Here is an 18847-nt window from a genome sequence, read left to right as displayed (position 1 = left end):
TTTTCTAATACTTTTTTAAATCGAATTTATTTAAACAATACAACAAAATTTAATCAACAATATAGTTGCCGTTGTTTTCTACTACTTGTGCCCAACGCTCAGGAAGCATTTTAATCCCTCTGCTGTAAAATTCTTGTGATTTTGAGGCAAAAAATTCGGTCAATGCATTTTTGAGGCATTCTTCATTATTAAATTTTTTTCCAAGAAGAAAGTTTTGCAAAGAACGAAACAAATGGTAATCGGAAGGGGCAATATCAGGAGAATATGCAGGTTGAGGGAGAACTTCCCATTCCAAGTGGCACAGTTTTTCAGCAGTGATTCTTGCAGTATGCGGTCGTGCGTTATCGTGGTGAAGAATTACGCCCTTCCGATTAATCAGCGCGGGTTCTTTTTCTCTTAAAGCTTGGGCTAACCTTTCCAATTGGGCACTATACACTGCACTTGTAATGGTTTGGTTAGATGGTAAAAGTTCATAATGAAGAATTCCTTTAAAATTCCACCAAACACACAACATCACTTTTTTCGCATGCAAGTCAGGTTTTGGCGTGGGCTGCGGAGCCTCATTTTTGTCCAACCATTGAGGCTGCCTTTTCAAATTAACATACAGCACCCATTCTTCATCTCCGGTAACAATTTGCTCTAAAAACGGCAAACGGTTTTGACGAGAGAGGAGCGAACTGCAAATTGTGACTCTTTGATTACGGTTGTTGTCGGTCAACTCATGAGGAACCCATTTTCCAAACTTTTGGACTTTGCCAAGTGCACGCAATTGATTGGAAATTGTTTTTTGTGAACAATTTAAAGTTGTCGCAAGCTCTTGTTGGGTAATTTGAGGATTTTACACCAAAAGAGCTTGAAGAGCTTCTTGATCAAAATTGGACACACGGCCTCGACCACTCTTGTCATCTAACAAAAAATTTCCCTCGCGAAATTTCTCAAACCAACGCTGGCATTTTCTGGCGCTAACTGCATCTTGACCAAGAGCACTACAGATGTTTTTTGCAGCCTCACTTGCTTTTCTTCCTAATTGGAACTAGTAAAGCATGCAGTGCCGAATATGCTCTTCATCTGCCATCTTCTTAGCCCTAGTTTTGCAACAAAAATCAAACCAAACACAAACTTTTTCAAGCAAAACTTGTTAATTGCACTTCACACGTTCTATAGATACCACGTGTTTGAAGGTTATGTCAATACAAGTCAACGCCAAGCAAGATTTTAAACGAATGTTTAAAAACGACGTTAATTATTACTAGACCCGATAGTTACAGATATCCTTATCCCAAAAATGTTGCACATCTACCACTGAGCCAAGCTGGCTGGGCCCACATTTTGTTAAAGATGTGTGGCTTAGTTAGTTGAGCATCATCTCATGCACCGAAACATTGCTGGTTCAATTTTTAGTCAGGGCATATGGCTTGATTTTTAGTCAGGTTGTGGCTCGATTCCCACCAGGAGGTGTGTAGGAGGCAACTGATTGATGTTTCTCTCTCTCTCTCCCACTTTCCCTAAAAACATTAAAAAAGTGAAGATGTGGATGAACACAGTTCTGATCTTTTTTTCTTTTTTTTCTTTTTTTTTTTAATATTTGTTTATTTCAGAGAGGAAGGGAGAAATCAATGATGAGGATCATTGATTGGCTGCCCCCTGCACACCCCCTCCTGGGGATCAAGCCCACAATCCAGGCACCTACCCTTGGCTGGAATCGAAGCTGGGGCCCTTTAGTCTCAGGCTGACACTCTATCAAATGAGCCAAACCGGCTAGGGCAGTTCTGATCTTTCTATAGCTGGCGGGCATCTTTTAGGTTGTGCCAACTATGTGTGAGTCATATTGTTCTAAGTGCTTTACGTATGTTTTCTCATATAACCGTCTATTTTGTTTACTTATTGATCCTAGCGTTTACAACAGTGTCTAGCACAACCACTGCTTTGATAAATATTTGTTGAGTAAAGTAATAACCCAATTATGTAGGTATTTTGGGCCACCCCTTTCTTGTACATTATATTCTATCCCCTCTGGCCTAGCCTAGTACTGGACCCAACAGTTCTCTTCTGTGTCATCCACTTCTCACTCTCTCACTGATGCATTGTCATTGGTGTTAAAAACTGCTGTTATTTTTCTTTCATCTTAAAACAACAGACTTGATCTGCATTACTCTCTAGATATCTACTTGTTTCTCTGTCCTTATCTGTAACAATATTCCTCAGAAGAGTTGACCGTATTTGCTGTCCTCCCAATTTAGTCACTCCCATTTTTTTCTTGAACTTATTCCAGCTAACCTTCATCCCCACTATATCAAAACATTTCTTATCAGAACTTTCCAATGCCTCTTTGTTGTAAAATCCATTGATCAATTATTCTTAGATTTCTCAGCATCATTTGAAACAGCTGAGTACTCCTTTCTTCTTGAAACACTTTCTTACTTTCACATCCAGGACGCCACTCCTAGAAGGAGGATGCTGGTTCCTCCTTGACTTGCCAAATTCTAAAATGTTGAGTGCCTCATAGCTCAGTCATGGAAATTCTTTTTTATTTTATATTTACTCCCTAAAGGGACATTTAGTTTCATGGTTTTTCAATACTGCCTGTATGTTGCCGATTCCTAGGTATAATTCTGGAATTATATCTTCCTTCTGCACTCTGCATATATCCTGCTGCTTATTTAATGTATTCGCTCGGCTGTCCAGAAGAATCTTAACATGTTCAAAACTGAATTCTGGATCTTCATCCCACCCCCAAACCTGTTCTTTCTGCACTCCTATCTCTCACAAGTAAGCTGATGATGATAGCAATATTTATTTAGTGCTTACATATTGGAAGGCACTCTTCTCAGCTTTTTAAAAAATACATTTTATTGATTTTTTACAGAGGAAGAGAGAGGGATAGAGAGTTAGAAACATCGATGAGAGACATCGATCAGCTGCCTCTTGCACACCCCTCACTGGGGATGTGCCCGCAACCAAGGTACGTGCCCTTGACCTGGGACCCTTCAGTCTGCAGGCTGACACTCTATCCACTGAGCCAAACTGGTCTCAGCCTGCTCAGCTTTTTAATATACAGTCTTCATAACAGTCTTATTAGGTAGGTACTGTTATTACCTCCACTTTACAATTGGAGAAACTGAGGCAGAGATTTTAAGTAACTTGTCTATGCATACCAGTAAGTGGCAGTGGCTCCCAGAACACAAATCCATTTTGCCCAAAAACGGTGTTGTCCTCTCAGACTTCTGTTTCTCACTCTTATTCTATATCTAGTATTCATCAGCAAATCCTCTTGGCTTTATCTTCAAAATATATCCAGAACTGGATTATCTCTTATGACCTTTACTCTGCCACACTGTCTAAGCCACTTTCATCACTCATCTCAGTTATTGCAATAGCTTCCTATTTGCTCCCTGTATATTAATAGTATATTCTTAACTCAGCAGTCATTTAAAACCCATCAGGCAATCTCATTCTTCTGATGTCTTCTTCATCTCCCTTAAAGTTCTACATGCTCTCTCTGCCCATTTCTGACTGCTCTCCCTATCATGCTGCTTTAGCCTACTGAGCTGCTCGACAGACCACACAAAGTGTCCATCCTTTGTACTTACTGTTCATTTAGTCAGGAATTCTCTTTCTAATACCCACATTGTTTGTTTCCTCACTTCCTGAGATCTCTGCTTAAATGTACTTTTATAGAGGCCTTCCCACAGTACCTGTGTAACATAGTACCCCTCTACCCCTTGTACCGTCTCGCCTACTATAGATCTCCATATTCTTCTTACTCTGTTGTATATTTTTCTCTCTCCTCTCAGTATCAGGAAGTAGCCTGAGTGGTGAAAGGCTATGAAACCAGTATCTGAAATATGGTTGAAAGAATTAAGGATGCTGACTAGAAAAGGGGATTTCACAGCTCATGATAGCTGTCTTGAAACTTAAGAGGTTGTCTAATGGAAGAGGTTCTACAGTACAGAACTAGGTTCAACAAGGAAAAGTTACAGTGAGGATTGTGTAAGGAAGATCTTTTTAGTACTTCAGTGGGTGGTTTTGAAGAAGGAATGGGCCACCTTTTGAGTTTTCTGTTCTGGAAGGATTTACATTGGAATCATGGACAACCTTTTGTGGAGGTTCATGCACCCAGACCTGGGGCACTATTAAAGCACTGCTGTATCTCATTCAGGTTTCCCTGTAAACTCTCACTGGACGTCTGCCTATGCCCTGTTCCTCTTTCTTCTGTGTGCGTTAGCATGTGTAATAAATCAGAATGTGATTGAGGATAAGAGGTGTAGTTTGCTTACCAATTTGGGTTGGGAGAGGTTTTAAAATGATAACATTTTGCAATCCTATTAAAAATCAGAAACGAGACAAGATTATTAGGAGCAATTGTATTAATTGTATTTCAGATCATCAAAAAGATTGGTTTTTAGGCCTAAGAAAAGCTATCATAAATTTTAATTTATTAATAACTAGAGGCCCAGTGCATGAAATTTGTACACAGGTAGGGTCCCCAGGCCTGGCCGGTGATCAGGGTTGATCGGGGTCTTCCTTCACCTGGCTGCCGGCTGCCAGTCAGGGCCTTCATTCTGTGCCACCCCCTGATGGTCAGCGCACATCATAGCGTTGGTTGAACTCGAGGGGACAATTTGCGTATCAGCCTTTTATTATATAGGATTTCTAAAAGTTCTTTTTCTGTTGAGGTATAATTCACTGTAACATTCATCATCATAAAATGCATACACCTCAGTGGCTTTTTAGTAAATTACAAAGTTGTACAATCATCACTACTATTGGAACATTTTCACTCTCTCTAGAAGACACCTCTGTTTCCATTAGCAGTCAGTTCTCATTGCTCCATCCCCCAGCGCCTGGCAACCAATCACTAATTTTTCTGTCTCTGTGGATTAGCCTGTTCTAGGTATCTACAATATATATACAAAAGCCTAAGTAACCATTACGACTGAACAATCACAACAACTGGTCCACCAGTTGCTATGATGAACACTGATCACCAGGGGTCAGATGCTCAATGCAGGAGCTGCCACCTGGTGGTCAGGGTGCTACCACAGCCAATCTCCCACAGCCCTGCCCCCTGGCCAGCCAGCCCCAATCAGCCCCTGGTATTAAACCATCCATAGAGACCTGATTCTGAGTCGGGATTTTGTATGCAGCAGAGCAGCTCCCTCGCTGCAATCTGTTGAACGTCAGCCCTTGACACAAGGGTTTGTCTTGCTCCCATTCTTTCCCTTTTCCCTGGGGCCGCCTGCCCACCATGGTGGTGGTGCAGCAGTGAGGGAAGGAGGAGGGGGAGAGACGGGGAACCATGCAGTGGTGGGGCACCGAGGGTGGGATCGGAGTCTGGCGTCCATTCTTTCCGTGCCTAGCCAGGCAACCATTGCCTCCTCTCCTGACCCTGTCGGCGTCTTTGGCCTAGGCTGGGACTGGGGATGGGTGGCGTTGGATACAGTCCTTTTTTCTGGGAGGCCAAGGGCCAGCAGACAACCTACCGTGTCCCTAACCCCTGCCAACCTTCCTCATCCCTTCCCCCTCCCATCTTGCTCCTTATGCACGAATTTGTGCACTGGGCCTCTAGTTTTTTTTTTTTTTTTTTTTTTTTTTTTTCTTTTCTTTTAAAAGTTTTTATTGATTGATTTTGAGAGGGAGGAACAGGAGCAGGGGTCTTCAAACTACGGCCCGCGGGCCACATGCGGCCCGCAGAGGAGTCTGATCCGGCCCGCCAGGTTTTTTGGGCAGTGAGCGCAGCCGAGGTGTTACAGTAGGAATTAGTAGTTCATATAGTCCGGCCCTCCAGCTCTCCGAGGGACCGTGATCTGGCCCCCACTTTAAAAAGTTTGAGGACGCCTGAACAGGAGGAAGGGAGGGAGAGAGGGAGGAAGGGAGAAAGAAAGAAAGGGAGGGAGAAAGGGAGAGATGGAGGGAGAGAGGGAGAGAGGGAGGGAGGGAGGAACATGGCTTTGTTGTTCCACTCACGCACTCACTGACCTGGAAGAGGACCCACAACCTTGGAGCATCGGGAAGATGCGACCGGCCAGGCCTGTACCTGTTATGTAATAACCTCAGTGATTTCCTAAAGCCGTGGTCAGCAGACTGTGGCTCTCAAGCCACATGTGGCTCTTTGGCCCCTTAGTGTGGCTCTTCCACAAAATAGCACGGCCTGGGTGAGTCTATGTTGAAGAAGTGGCGTTAGAAGAAGTTTAAGTTTAAAAAACGTGGCTCTCCAAAGAAATTCCAATTGTCCTGTTGGTATTTGGCTCTGTGATGAGTTTGCCGGCCACTGGCCTAAAATGTTTATTTCCAATCAGAATGCCACAAATGAGTGGTGCCCAGTAAACACTGACTTGATGCAGCTGGGTCTTGCCAGATCCCATTCTTTGTCGGCTCCTGGTTCACAGCTACATTTTCCGGAATGAGGGCGGTCACAGTGTTCGTGGCAGATTGGAAGGAAAGCGTGTCCTACTGAACAGGAAGTCCCAGAGGCAGGCTTACCCATCGAGTCACAAACGTCCGTAAAGCCCCCTGCCCTGCAGGCAATCTCACGTTTCCAAACTAACCACAGCCTTCCTGGTCTCCCTAACCAGCAGCTGAGCCCGAACTGTCAGCCTTCATTCAGTGATGGCTCTTCCCTTAGAAAGGATTAAAGACCATGTTGGCAATAGAATAGTTCTTTTTAAAAATATATATTTGCATTGACTTCAGAGAGGAAGGGAGAGGGATGGAGAGAGAAACATCCATGATGACAGAATCATTGATCGGCTGCCTCCTGCACGCCCCCCACTGGGGATTAAGGCCACAACCCGGGCCTGGGCCCTGACGGGGAATCTGCATCGTGACATCCTGGGTGGTAGGTCGACACCCAACCACTGAGCCACACTGGCCGGGCTGCAATAGTTCTGATTTGCTGCTGATAACAACCGTCAGGCTTCCCTCCTGCACGTCAGGCTTCTCTCCTGCACCTCAGGCTCACAGTGGAGTCTCTGAGACAGAGATGGTCACGCACAGCACTCCACAACACTGCTCTGGAATGCCAGCGCGGCTTTGCCGTTTCGGTGGCATTTAGAGAATTTCAGAGACGGCCCATTACGCCGATGGGGTCCTTCACAGTTCTGTCTGACTGCACCGTCCTCTCACTGCGGTGCTCCCGGGACTAATGTGTCCTCAGGCCGCCGGCTCTGGCGTCCGTGGCCCTGCGGGAATGTCTGTGCTCAGAGCGGGTCCTCGGGAGGCGGCAGGGCGGCCCCCGTCAGCCCGGGCCTGCGGGGCCTTGGTGTCTGGATGGCAGACACACTGAACCGGGGACCGAGACAAACCCTCACCGACCTTTAAGCCCTTACAGAGCGCTCAGTCTCCGTCAGCGAGACGCTCATCAGTGCTGACCAGCCCCTGCTTTCGCTCACCGCCTGGACATCCAGGCAGAGGAGCCGGCTGCTGCGAAAACCTGACTTTAAACTGTGGGCCTCCCGGGACGGCTGGAAATGGCTCTGAGAGAGACCAGGAGGCTAAAGCCACAGTTTGTCTCTCTTACACCAGTGGTGGGCAAACTCATCAGTCAAAGAGCCAAATGTCAACAATCCAGCCGAAAACAGACTCCTGCGCCCCGGCCACGAAGTTTCAATGGCACTGTACGTGCTCGCCTGCACGTGGTATTTTGTGGAAGAGCCACACTCCAGGGGCCAAAGAGCCACCTGTGGCCGCGAGCCGCAGTTTGCCGACCACTGTCTTAGATCAACTTTTGATAACCCTGAACTGGGAGACTTGCTGCCACAGTACAGATGGCTCTGACTGCCTCTTTTTTTAAACTAAGATGCTGTCTCAATGTAAATGCGAACTGAGAGACAGCGGGGTTATCAGGTGATAAAATGTCACATAACTGTGTGAAAATGCCACTCAGCCCCGCCCTGAGGGACTCAGCTCCCAGGCTCTGGTGCTCCATCATCTCATCCCTCCAAACCTCAGCAGCAGGTGCCCGGGCACGTGAAGGACCATGGCCGTCTCAGCCAGGGCGCAGAGGGCCCACACGCTCCTCCTCTCTGTGCTGGAGCTCGGCGTTTACACTCTCCGCAGTTCTGGGCGGCCTGTGGGCCTCTAGTTTTATATAAATGGAATCATACGAAATGTGGCCCTTAGGGTGTGACTATTTTTTACTTATAATATTATCAAGGTTCATGCATATTGTAGCATGAGCCAGTAATTCAATACATTTTATAGATGTATAGTATTCTCTTATATAGTATAGCACACTTTCTTTATCTGTTCGTCAGTTGATGGACAACACTTGGTTTATTTACACTTTTTAGTTGTTATGAATGATGCTGCTGTCAACATTCATATAAAGATTTTTATGTGTATATGTTTTCATTCCTCTTGGATATATACCTAGGAGTAGAATTGCTGGGTCATTTGGTAACTCTGGGGTAACAACTTTTTGAGGAACTGTCAAATCGATTTCCACAGTGGTTGCAACACTTACATCTCACCAGCAATATGTGAACGTTCTAATTTCTCACATCTTCACCAACACTTGTTCTTTTCAATTTTTTAAAAATTATAGCCATCCTAATGGGGAAAAGTCTAATTTAAAAAAAAAAAATGCTTTTCTATGTTAACATTCTAAATGATCAAACACTGGTAATTGTAGTGATTTAACTCTTTAGATGGATTAATTAGAATCTGACGTAAACAAAGCCCATTGTATTTTTTAAAATGTGTTACTTATTTTGAGAGAGAAACATACCGATTTGTTGTTCCACTTATTTATGCATTCATTAGTTGTTTCTTTTTTTCCCTCCCTCCCTCTCTTTCTTCCTTCCTTCCCTTTGTTAAAACTCACCTGAGGATTTTTTCCATTGATTTTTAGAGAGAGTAGAGGGGAAAGAGATTAGAAGGGAAGGAGAGAGAGAAAAACATCCATGTGAGAGAGACACATTGATTGGTAGCCTCCTGTACATGCCATGGGACCGAGGATCATCGATTCTTCAACTGAGGTACATGCCCTTGACCGGAATTGAACCTGTAACCCTTCAGTTGCAGGATCGATGATCCTCGGCCCCATGGCATGTACAGGAGGCAACCAATCAATGTGTCTCTCTCACATGGATATTTTTTCTCTTTCTCCCTCCCTTCTACTCTCTCTAAAAATCAATGGAAAAAATCCTCAGGTGAATTTTAACAAAACAAAACAAACAAAGAAAAGAAACAACTAATGAATGCATAAATAAGTGGAACAACAAGTTGGTATGTTTCTCTCTCAAAATAGTAAGTAACACATTTTAAAAAATACAGTGGGCTTTGTGTGCAGGCCTATGCTCTATCCACTAAGCCAAACCAGCTAGGGTAGTTGTTTCTTGTATGTGCCTGACCAGGTATCAAACCCACAACCTTGGTGTATTGGGATGATTCTCAAATCAACTGAGCTACCTGGCCAGGATGAGCCCAGTCTTAATGTGTACTGTATTTGCTTCTGTTACCATTATAGGTCCATCTTTTTCACAAATAATGCTTACAAGGAAATTAGACTAAGTCCTTCATCTCATGAAGAACAAGTCAAAGTGCATGCCCAGCTAATAAGACAGTTAGCAAGATAATCTTGGCATAAAGACAGCATTTAATTGCTTTTGTATCTCTCTCCCTCCTCTATCTCATTTATTTCATGCCTCATCCCTAAGGGATTTGAGATTATTTTCATTATGATGATGGTTTATGGAATAATGATAAAATACCTCTAAGAATAGAATCAGAAAGAAATGGGAGAACATGATCATAAGGGCTAATGTAAATGTATCCTTGAACATCATGTCTAAACAGCTTATTATCTGGCAAATTTATTTTAAAAAAAACACCCACAAAACATGGTCAATTACAAACCTAACTTCATATTCTTTTTTCCAAAGAAGCACAGTTTTTCATAGCTCTGAGCTCTGAATTAAATAAGAAAAGAAAAGAAAAGAAAGTCTCGGGACCCTTTCTCCCTCTCCACTTGGGAGTCTATGCTGTGAGATTCTTCCCTCTCCCCATGTGCAAGTCTGTACTTGTTCTTCAATAAATTTCCACCTTTGCTATACAAAAAAAAAAAAAAAAAAAAAAGTCTCAGGTGGGAAGTAAACAACGTGTAGATAGTATGTAGAGGTGTCCTCACTAACATATATTGGGTGAGTATAATTTTTAATTGTGATACACTAGTGTGGGCTGTATTCATATTGGTTGCACATTTGTGAATGTCTATTACTATTGTATGAAAACTTTAGTATTATCTTTTTGAAAATCACATTTTCCCCCCATTTATATATGTTTTTCAGAATACATACAAAGAAGCTTGGGACAAGATACTTACCTAATTTCTGGTAAGTTAATTGACATATTTAGAGAATAACATAAAATAATTGTATGGCTATATTTTCAGTCATTTAAGATTTAAGATAATTTTTAGAAGATAAGAATGATACTGATAAAATTTTATTACATAATGCCAAATGAAAAGACAGCTTTTCTATAAACCTGCTTATAAAAGGTAATATCCAAAAATGCATGTCATAATTTCCTAAAGATGTGAGTTACTTTTATTGAATCAGTTATATTATATTATCTTTTGTGAAAAATAGCATTATTTCAACATAACCTGGTGTAAGATACAAACGTTCAGTATGATATACTTAAGGTAAAAGTCAAATTATTAACATCAATCTGAAGTTTCATTCTTCATCAGCCTTATATCCCTTTCTCAGTTATAACTTGTGAGTTATTTCAAAAGCTAAACCTGACACACTTTCTGAGTGGTCAAATGAAACCTTATAATTTTTACATTTAAATCTGCAACAATCTACTTATAGTATTTATATAGACTAAAATATTTAAGTTTTTAGCTATGAAAAGAATAACATTGGGTTATTTTTCCCTTCTAGTGGCAAAATTAAAGACTTGTCATGATAATGAAGAAAGAAACTGAATTTGTCATTTTCACCTAAAGAAAAATGATAGACAAAAATCAAACCTGTACAGGACAGGACTCTATGCCCTATTTGAGTTGTCTGATTCACATATTTGAAGAATGGTTTGGCGTGGAACAATTGGAGGACTATTTGAATTTTGCAAACTATCTCGTATGGGTTTTTACACCACTAATACTTTTAATACTTCCTTACTTTACTATTTTTCTTCTCTACCTTACTATTATTTTCTTACACATTTATAAGAGGAAGAATGTATTAAAAGAAGCCTATTCTCATAATTTATGGGATGGTGCAAGGAAGACAGTGGCAACTCTGTGGGATGGACATGCAGCAGTTTGGCATGGTAAGCAAGATTACATTTCTCTCTGTGTTGCTGTTCGTGTTTGTGGCACGGAAATGATACATTCCGTTTTATTGATTGAGAAGATGCTGAAAAATATAATGAAAGGGATATTTGCTATTTCTTAATAACCATTTGCACGCATTGTGCATGTATATGTTTTAAAATGATTTTCCCCAAATACATTAGTATCTGTTAAAGAACTACACAGCAGTTAGACTATTACTATAAGCTAAAATATAAAAATTTATATTTAAGACATCTAAAAGAGTAAGAGACTATACAAAACATTATAGAAAATTGTTTTGAAAAAACTTTAATTATTTAGTATTTAGTTCCATTTAATTCCTATTGTTTAAAAATAGGTTTGACTTTCCCAGTGTAGAGATATTTTAAAAATGAATACTAAAAAAAAAAAAAAAAAAAAAAAAAATGCTAAATATAATTTGTATACCAAAAGTTACCTTTTTAGGTATGGTTATCTTTCTCAATAAATGAGATAGCAGTTCATTTATCTCCAGGATATTCATTTTTTTTTTTTCTTGGTTATTTCAGAAAATGTGATGTGCATTTAATGGTTGGTGGTTCTTCATTTGGTTGTCAGGAAAATTGCCCTCTAGTCTATTTTCAAGAATTTGGTGTTTTTCTCTATCTGTTTTTACCTTATTTGTTGGGTCTCTTGTTTTGGACTATATAAAAATAGAGAAGGTTCAATAGGTTGGTAACAAAATTGTGCCCTGTGTATCATGTTGTTGAGCATCAAAAGCATTTTCATAGACATGGAAGGAAGCACAGATTTTGAAATAGATACCTGAGGTGGTGATCATTCTAAGGAATATAAATGTCAGATCACTATTTTGTACATCTGAAAACAATATACTGGTATGTCAACTATACTTTAATAAAAAAAAAAAATAGACACTTAAGAATATATATAAGCATAAAGCTGCCTTTACGAAAGATCATCAGTGACATGCTTATTAGGTTAATGCGTTGTCATTTTAACACTATATACATTTTTACATATTTTTTTGAGCATATAACTATGCCGTACACTGTAAAATGCTTAACATGCATTAATTTTTTTATACCTTATTAGAAGCCTGGTACATGAAATTTGTGCACTGGTGGGGAGGAGGGGGGAGTCCCTCAGCCCAGCCTGCAGCCTCTCGCAGTCTCGGAGCCCTTGGAGGATGTCCAACTGATGGCAGGCCTAAGCCGGCAGTTGGACATCCTTAGGGCTGCTGTGTAGGCAAGCTGTGAGTCTGGCTTCTGGCTGAGTGGTGCTCCTGCGTTGAGCGTCTGCCCCCTGATAGTCAGTGTACTTCATAGTGATCAGTTGTTTCCCAGTTTGGTCGATTTGCATATTAACTTTTTATTATATAGGATAACATAATAGATATGTTCTGTTACCTCCATTTTATAGTTTTGCTATGAGGAAGCAGAGAGGTTGTTATTTGCTCAAGGCACCATAAAATGTTAGGAGGAAGAGCCAGAATGCAATCTCAGATATCAGGCTATAAGATGTGTGCTTTTGTGGTCTGTGCTGTTTGGTAAGTTTGTCCCAGATTAGGGATTCAGGGTCAAAAGTAGTGGTATTTAACAGGTTTGCATATGTCTTTGATGAATTAAATTTCTATTATCTATTTACTCATTCATACTAATGCTCTTGTTAGTACAACTCTCATACTCTGATGATTATTTAACATGAGGCAGGGCAATACTATAGCATACCATGTGTGTGTGCCTGCAGAGACTGCATCTAGGTAGACTATTATTCAATGTCTTTAAGACAGTAATACCAAAATTCAGTAGTGTTATTTATAATACTCATTAGGAATATTTATCTCCCTCCCACATACAATATATACACACCCCCTCACTTCCCCTAGTATCCCCTCTCCCCATAGCTCAGGATAACATGCTTGTAATGAATAGTTGAACTTATTTTGTAGCAGAATATCTAATTTTGAGGTGTCTTATTTAATTATTGGGGTATTATTTATTTATTTATTTTTTATTAAGGTATTATTTATGTACATATCTTACCATTGCGGGCCCCCCCCCCCCACTCCTGTACATGCCCTCACGCCCCAGAGTTTTGCATCTATTGGTTATGCTTATATGCATGCATACTAGTCCTTCGGTTATCTCTTGTCTCCCTCATATCTCCCTAAACTTCCTGCTGTAATTTGACAGTCAGTTGCTTTTTTGTTTCTGTCTCTATCTTTTTGTTAATCAGTTTATAATGTTCTTTATTATCCTAAATGAGTGAGATCATGTGGTGTTTTTCTTTCATTGATTGGCTTATTTCACTCAGCATAATGTTCTCCAATTCCATCCAGGTTGCTGCAAATGATAAGAATTCCTTCTTTTTATGGCAGCATAGTATTCCATTGTGCAGATGTACCATAGTTTTCTGATCCAATCATCTGCTGACGGGCACCTAGGCTGTTTCCAAATCTTAGCTATTGTAAATTGTGCTGCTGTGAACATAGGGGTGCATATATCCTTTCTGATTGGTATTTCTAGTTTCTTAGGATATATTCCTAGGAGCGGGATTACTGGGACAAATGGGAGTTCCATTTTTAGTTTTTTGAGGAAACTCCATGCTGTCTCCACAGGGGTTACACCAGTCTGCATTCCCACCAGAAGTGCAATGAGGGTTCCTTTTTCTCCGCATCCTCGCCAACACTTGTCATTTGTTGATTTGTTGATGATAGCCATTCTGACAGGTGTGAGATGGTACCACATTGTCGTTTTGATTTGCATCTCTCAGATAATTAGTGACTTTAGTCTATTTTCATGTGTCTCTTGGCTTTCCTTCTGTCTTCTTTTGAAAAGATTCTATTAGGTCCATTGCCCATTTTTTTTTATTGGATCATTTATCTTCCTTTTATTAAGTTGTATAAGGTGCCTGTAGATGTTGGAGATACAACTTTAATCATTGATAACATTTGCAAATATGTTCTCATATACAGTGAGCTTTCTTGTTGTTTTGTTGATGGTTTCTTTTGCTGTGAAAAAGCTTTTTATTTTGATGTAGTCCCATTTATTTATTTATTTTCTCTTTAGCTTCCATTGCCCTACGGGCAGTATCAGTGAAGAAGTTCTCTTGGCATATGTCTGAGATTTTGCTGCCTGTGGATTCCTCTAGTATTTGTATGGTTTCCCATCTTATGTTTAAGTCCTGTATCTATTTTGAGTTTATTTTTGTGTATGGTATAAGTTGGTGATCTAGTTTTATTTTTTTTTTGCATTTATCTGTCCAATTGTCCCAATACCATTTATTGAAGAGACTGTTTTGACTCCGTTGTATGTTCATGCCTCCTTTGTCAAATATTAATTGAGCATAGTGGTTTGGGTCGATATCCGGATTCTCTGTTCTATTCCATTGATCTATATGTCTGTACTTGTGCCAGTACCAGGCTGTTTTGAGAACAGTGGCTTTATAATACAGCTTAAAATCTGGTATTGAGATTCCTCCTACTTTATTCTTCTTTCTCATGATTGCTGTGGCTATTCAGGGTCTTTTTTTATTCCAGATGAATTTTTGGAGAGTTCTCTCTAGGTCTGTAAAATATGCCGTTGGTATTTTAATGGGGAGTGCATTGAACATATAAATTGCTTTGGGTAGTATGGACATTTTGATGATGTTGATTCTACCAATCTACGAACATGGTATGTTCTCCCATCTGTTTATGTCTTCCTCTATTTCTTTTTTCAGTGTCGTGTAGTTTTCTGCGTATAGGTTTTTCACCTCCTTACTTAAGTTTATTCCTAGATATCTTAATTTTTTTGGTGTGATGGTAAACGGTATTGCTTTTTTAGTCTCTCTTTCCGTAAGTTCACTATTGGTGTACAGAAAGGCCATAGATATCTTGGCGTTAATATTGTATCCTGCTACATTGCCGAATTCATTTATTAAGTCTATTAGTTTTTTGATGGAGTCTTTTGGGTTTTTTATGTACAATATCATATCATCTCCAAATAAGGACAGCTTTACTTCTTTTCCAATTTGGACGCCTTTTATTTCTTCTTCTTCTTCTTCTTCTTTTTTTTTTTTAATTTATTTTTTTAAATATATTTTATTGATTTTTTTTTGCCCCCCTCCCTCCCTTCCACACATCCCCTCCTTCCCCAGAGTTTTGTGTCCATTGGTTGTACTTATATGCATGTATAAAAGTCCTTCGGTTGATCTATTAGCTCCCCCAGATCTTCCTCCCCTCCCCGCTGTAATTTGACAGTCTACTTGTTGATATACTGTCTCTATATCTATCTTTTGGTTCATCGGTTTATAATGCTCTTTATTATCCACAAATGAGTGAGGTCATGTGGTGTTTCTCTTTCATTGATTGGCTTATTTCACTCAGCATGATGTTCTCCAATTCCATCCAGGTTGCTGCAAATGATGAGAATTCCTTCTTTTTTATGGCAGCATAGTATTCCATTGTGTAGATGTACCATTGTTTTTGGATCCAGTCATCTGCTGATGGGCACCTAGGCTGTTTCCAAATTCTGGCTATTGTAGATTGTGCTGCTATGAACATAGGGGTGCATATATCCTTTCTGATTGGTGTTTCTAGTTTCTTGGGATATATTCCTAGAAGTGGGATTACTGGGTCAAATGGGAGTTCCATTTTCAGTTTTTTGAGGAAACTCCACACTGTTCTCCACAGTGGTTGCACCAGTCTGCATTCCCACCAGCAGTGCAAGAGGGTTCCTTTTTCTCCACAACGTCGCCAACACTTGTCGTTTGTTGATTTGTTGATGTTGGCCATTCTGACAGGTGTGAGATGGTACCGCATTGTTGTTTTGATTTGCATCTCTCGGACAATTAGTGACTTTGAGCATGTTTTCATGTGCCTTTTGGCCTTCCTTCTGTCTTCTTTTGAAAATGTTCTATTTAGGTCCATTGCCCATTTTTTAATTGGATTATTTATCTTCCTTTTATTTAGTTGTATAAGCTGTTTGTAGATGTTGGAGATTAAACCTTTATCAGTGGTATCATTTGCAAATATGTTCTCCCACACCGTGGGCTTTCTTGTTGTTTTGTTGATGGTTTCTTTTGCTGTAAAAAAGCTTTTTATTTTGATGTAGTCCCATTTGTTTATTTTCTCTTTAGCTTCCATTGCCCTAGGGGTAGTATCAGTGAAGAAGTTCTTTTGGCATATGTCTGAGATTTTGCTGCCTGTGGATGCTTCTAGTATTTTTATGGTTTCCCGTCTGATGTTTAAGTCCTGTATCCATTTTGAGTTTATTTTTGTGAATGGTGTAAGTTGGTGATCTAGTTTCATTCTTTTGCATGTGTCTGTCCAATTTTCCCAACACCATTTATTGAAGAAACTGTCTTGACTCCATTGTATATTCGTGCCTCCTTTGTCAAATATTAATTGAGCATAGTGATTTGGGTTGATATCTGGGTTCTCGATTCGATTCCATTGATCTATATGTCTGTTCTTGTGCCAGTACCAGGCTGTTTTGAGAACAGTGGCTTTGTAATATAGTTTGAAGTCTGGTATTGAGATCCCTCCTACTTTACTCTTCTTTCTCAGGATTGCTGTGGCTATTCGGGGTCTTTTATTGTTCCAAATGAACTTTTGGAGAGTTCTTTCTAGGTCGGTGAAATATGTCGTTGTTATTTTAATGGGGAGTGCGTTGAACCTATAGATTGCTTTAGGAAGTATGGACATTTTGATGATGTTGATCCTACCAATCCATGAACATGGTATGTTCTTCCATCTCCTTACATCTTCCTCTATCTCTTTTTTCAGTGTCATGTAGTTTTAGGCATATAGGCCCTTTACTTCCTTAGTTAAATTTATTCCTAGGTATCTTAATTTTTTTGGTGCAATGGTAAATGGAATTGCTTTTTTAGTCTCTGTTTCTGCAGTTTCTCTGTTGGTGTATAGAAAAGCCATGTATTTCTTGGCATTAATTTTGTATCCTGCTACATTGCCAAATTCATTTATTAAGTCAATTAGTTTTTTAATGGAGTCTTTTGGGTTTTTTATGTACAATATCATGTCATCTGCAAATAAGGATAACTTTACTTCTTTTTTTCCAATTTGGATGCCTTTTATTTCCTCCTCTTGTCTAATTGCAATGGCTAGTACTTCCAGTACTGTGTCAAACAGGAGTGGCGAGAGTGGGCATCCCTGTCTTGTTCCTGTTCTTAGAGGGAATGGTTTTAGTTTTTGCCCATTGAGTATAATGTTGGCTGTGGGTTTATCATATATAGCTTTTATTATGTTGAGGTATGATCCTTGTACTCCCACCTTGTTAAGAGTTTTTATCAGAAAAGGGTGTTGGATTTTATCAAATGCTTTTTCTGCATCAATTGATATGACTATATGATTTTTATCTTTCAATTTGTTTATGTGATGTATCACGTTTATTGATTTGCGGATATTGTACCATCCTTGCATTCCTGGAATAAATCCTACTTGGTCGTGGTGTATGATCTTTGTGATGTTCTTCTGGAGTCGATTTGCTAGAATTTTGTTGAGGATTTTGGCATCTATGTTCATGAGGGATATAGCCTGTAATTCTCTTTCATTGAGTTGTCTTTATCTGGTTTTAGTATTAGGCTGATGCTGGCTTCATAGAAGGAATTTGGAAGTGTTCCTTCCTCTTGGATTTTTTGGAATAGTCTGAGGAGGATAGTTTTTAGTTCTTCCTTGAATGTTTGGTAAAACTCTCCTGTGAAGCCATCTGGCCCTGGGCTTTTGTTTGCTGGAAGCTTTTTGATGACTGTTTCAATTTCTTCCCAAGTCACTGGTTTATTGAGATTTTTAGATTCTTCCTGATTGAGCTTTGGAAGATTATATTTTTCTAGGAATCTGTCCATTTCCTCCAGGTTGTTCAGTTTGTTGGAGAAGAGTTGTTCATAGTATTTTGTAACAATCCGTTGTATTTCGGTGGGGTCTGTTGTTATTTCACCTCTTTCATTTCTGATTTTGTTTATTTGGGTCCTCTCTCTTTGCTTCTTGGTGAGCCTGGCTAGAGGTTCATCTATCTAGTTTATCCTTTCAAAGAACCAGCTCTTGGTTTTGTTGTCTTTGTATTGCTTCTTTGGTCTCTATATTGTTTATCTCTGCTCTGATTTTTATTATTTCCTTCCTTCTGCTTACACTGGGCTTTTCTTGTTGCTCTATATATATGGGGAGAAAATTCCAATAGAACAACCATTAATCTCAGCCAATGCCTGCAAGAAGTACCTGGAAATTAATACAAACTACAACACCAACTAATATCAAGCGAGGCAAGGGGAAACAGAAGTAAAAAACAAACAAAACAAAGCAGATAAAAAAATACCAAACAGACAAACAAACAAAAAAAGAATAAGTAAAACAATCTTACAAAAAAAGCATAAAAATTCTATATAATCAACATTCAAGCAAACAACAACAAAAGGACAGAGAGAAAAATAATTTTTTGATAGTTAAGACAGTGAAGAGAGCGGTGTATATGCACTTGGAGCAGGGTATTGGAAATTAGATATATAAGTAGGGGGAAATTTACCAGGGGATAAACAAAGAATAGGGAAAATCTAAAGCAGGAAAGG

The 18847-nt window shown here is 39.7% G+C and overlaps 1 protein-coding gene across 5 annotated transcripts in view; it reads left to right on the top strand.

The window, feature by feature from the left end:
* Positions 1-18847, top strand: part of TMEM68 (transmembrane protein 68) — a 44355-nt gene that overhangs the window by 1523 nt on the left and 23985 nt on the right. For 2 of the 5 annotated variants that reach the window (XM_036436941.2, XM_036436943.2), the window contains exons 2-3: positions 10290-10334; positions 10893-11283. In XM_036436941.2, the coding sequence (XP_036292834.1) occupies positions 10962-11283 (322 nt within the window). In that variant the 5' untranslated portion in view covers positions 10290-10334; positions 10893-10961. Of the gene's footprint in view, positions 1-2580; positions 2770-10289; positions 10335-10892; positions 11284-18847 lie in introns of those variants that run through there. The other 3 variants (XM_036436945.2, XM_045581417.1, XM_036436942.2) reach the window with 2 other exon arrangements.

This window comes from Pipistrellus kuhlii, unplaced genomic scaffold (genome assembly GCF_014108245.1).
Source record: "Pipistrellus kuhlii isolate mPipKuh1 unplaced genomic scaffold, mPipKuh1.p scaffold_m20_p_14, whole genome shotgun sequence".
Classification (NCBI taxonomy): domain Eukaryota; kingdom Metazoa; phylum Chordata; class Mammalia; order Chiroptera; family Vespertilionidae; genus Pipistrellus; species Pipistrellus kuhlii.
This window is presented reverse-complemented; position numbering and strand designations above follow the sequence as displayed.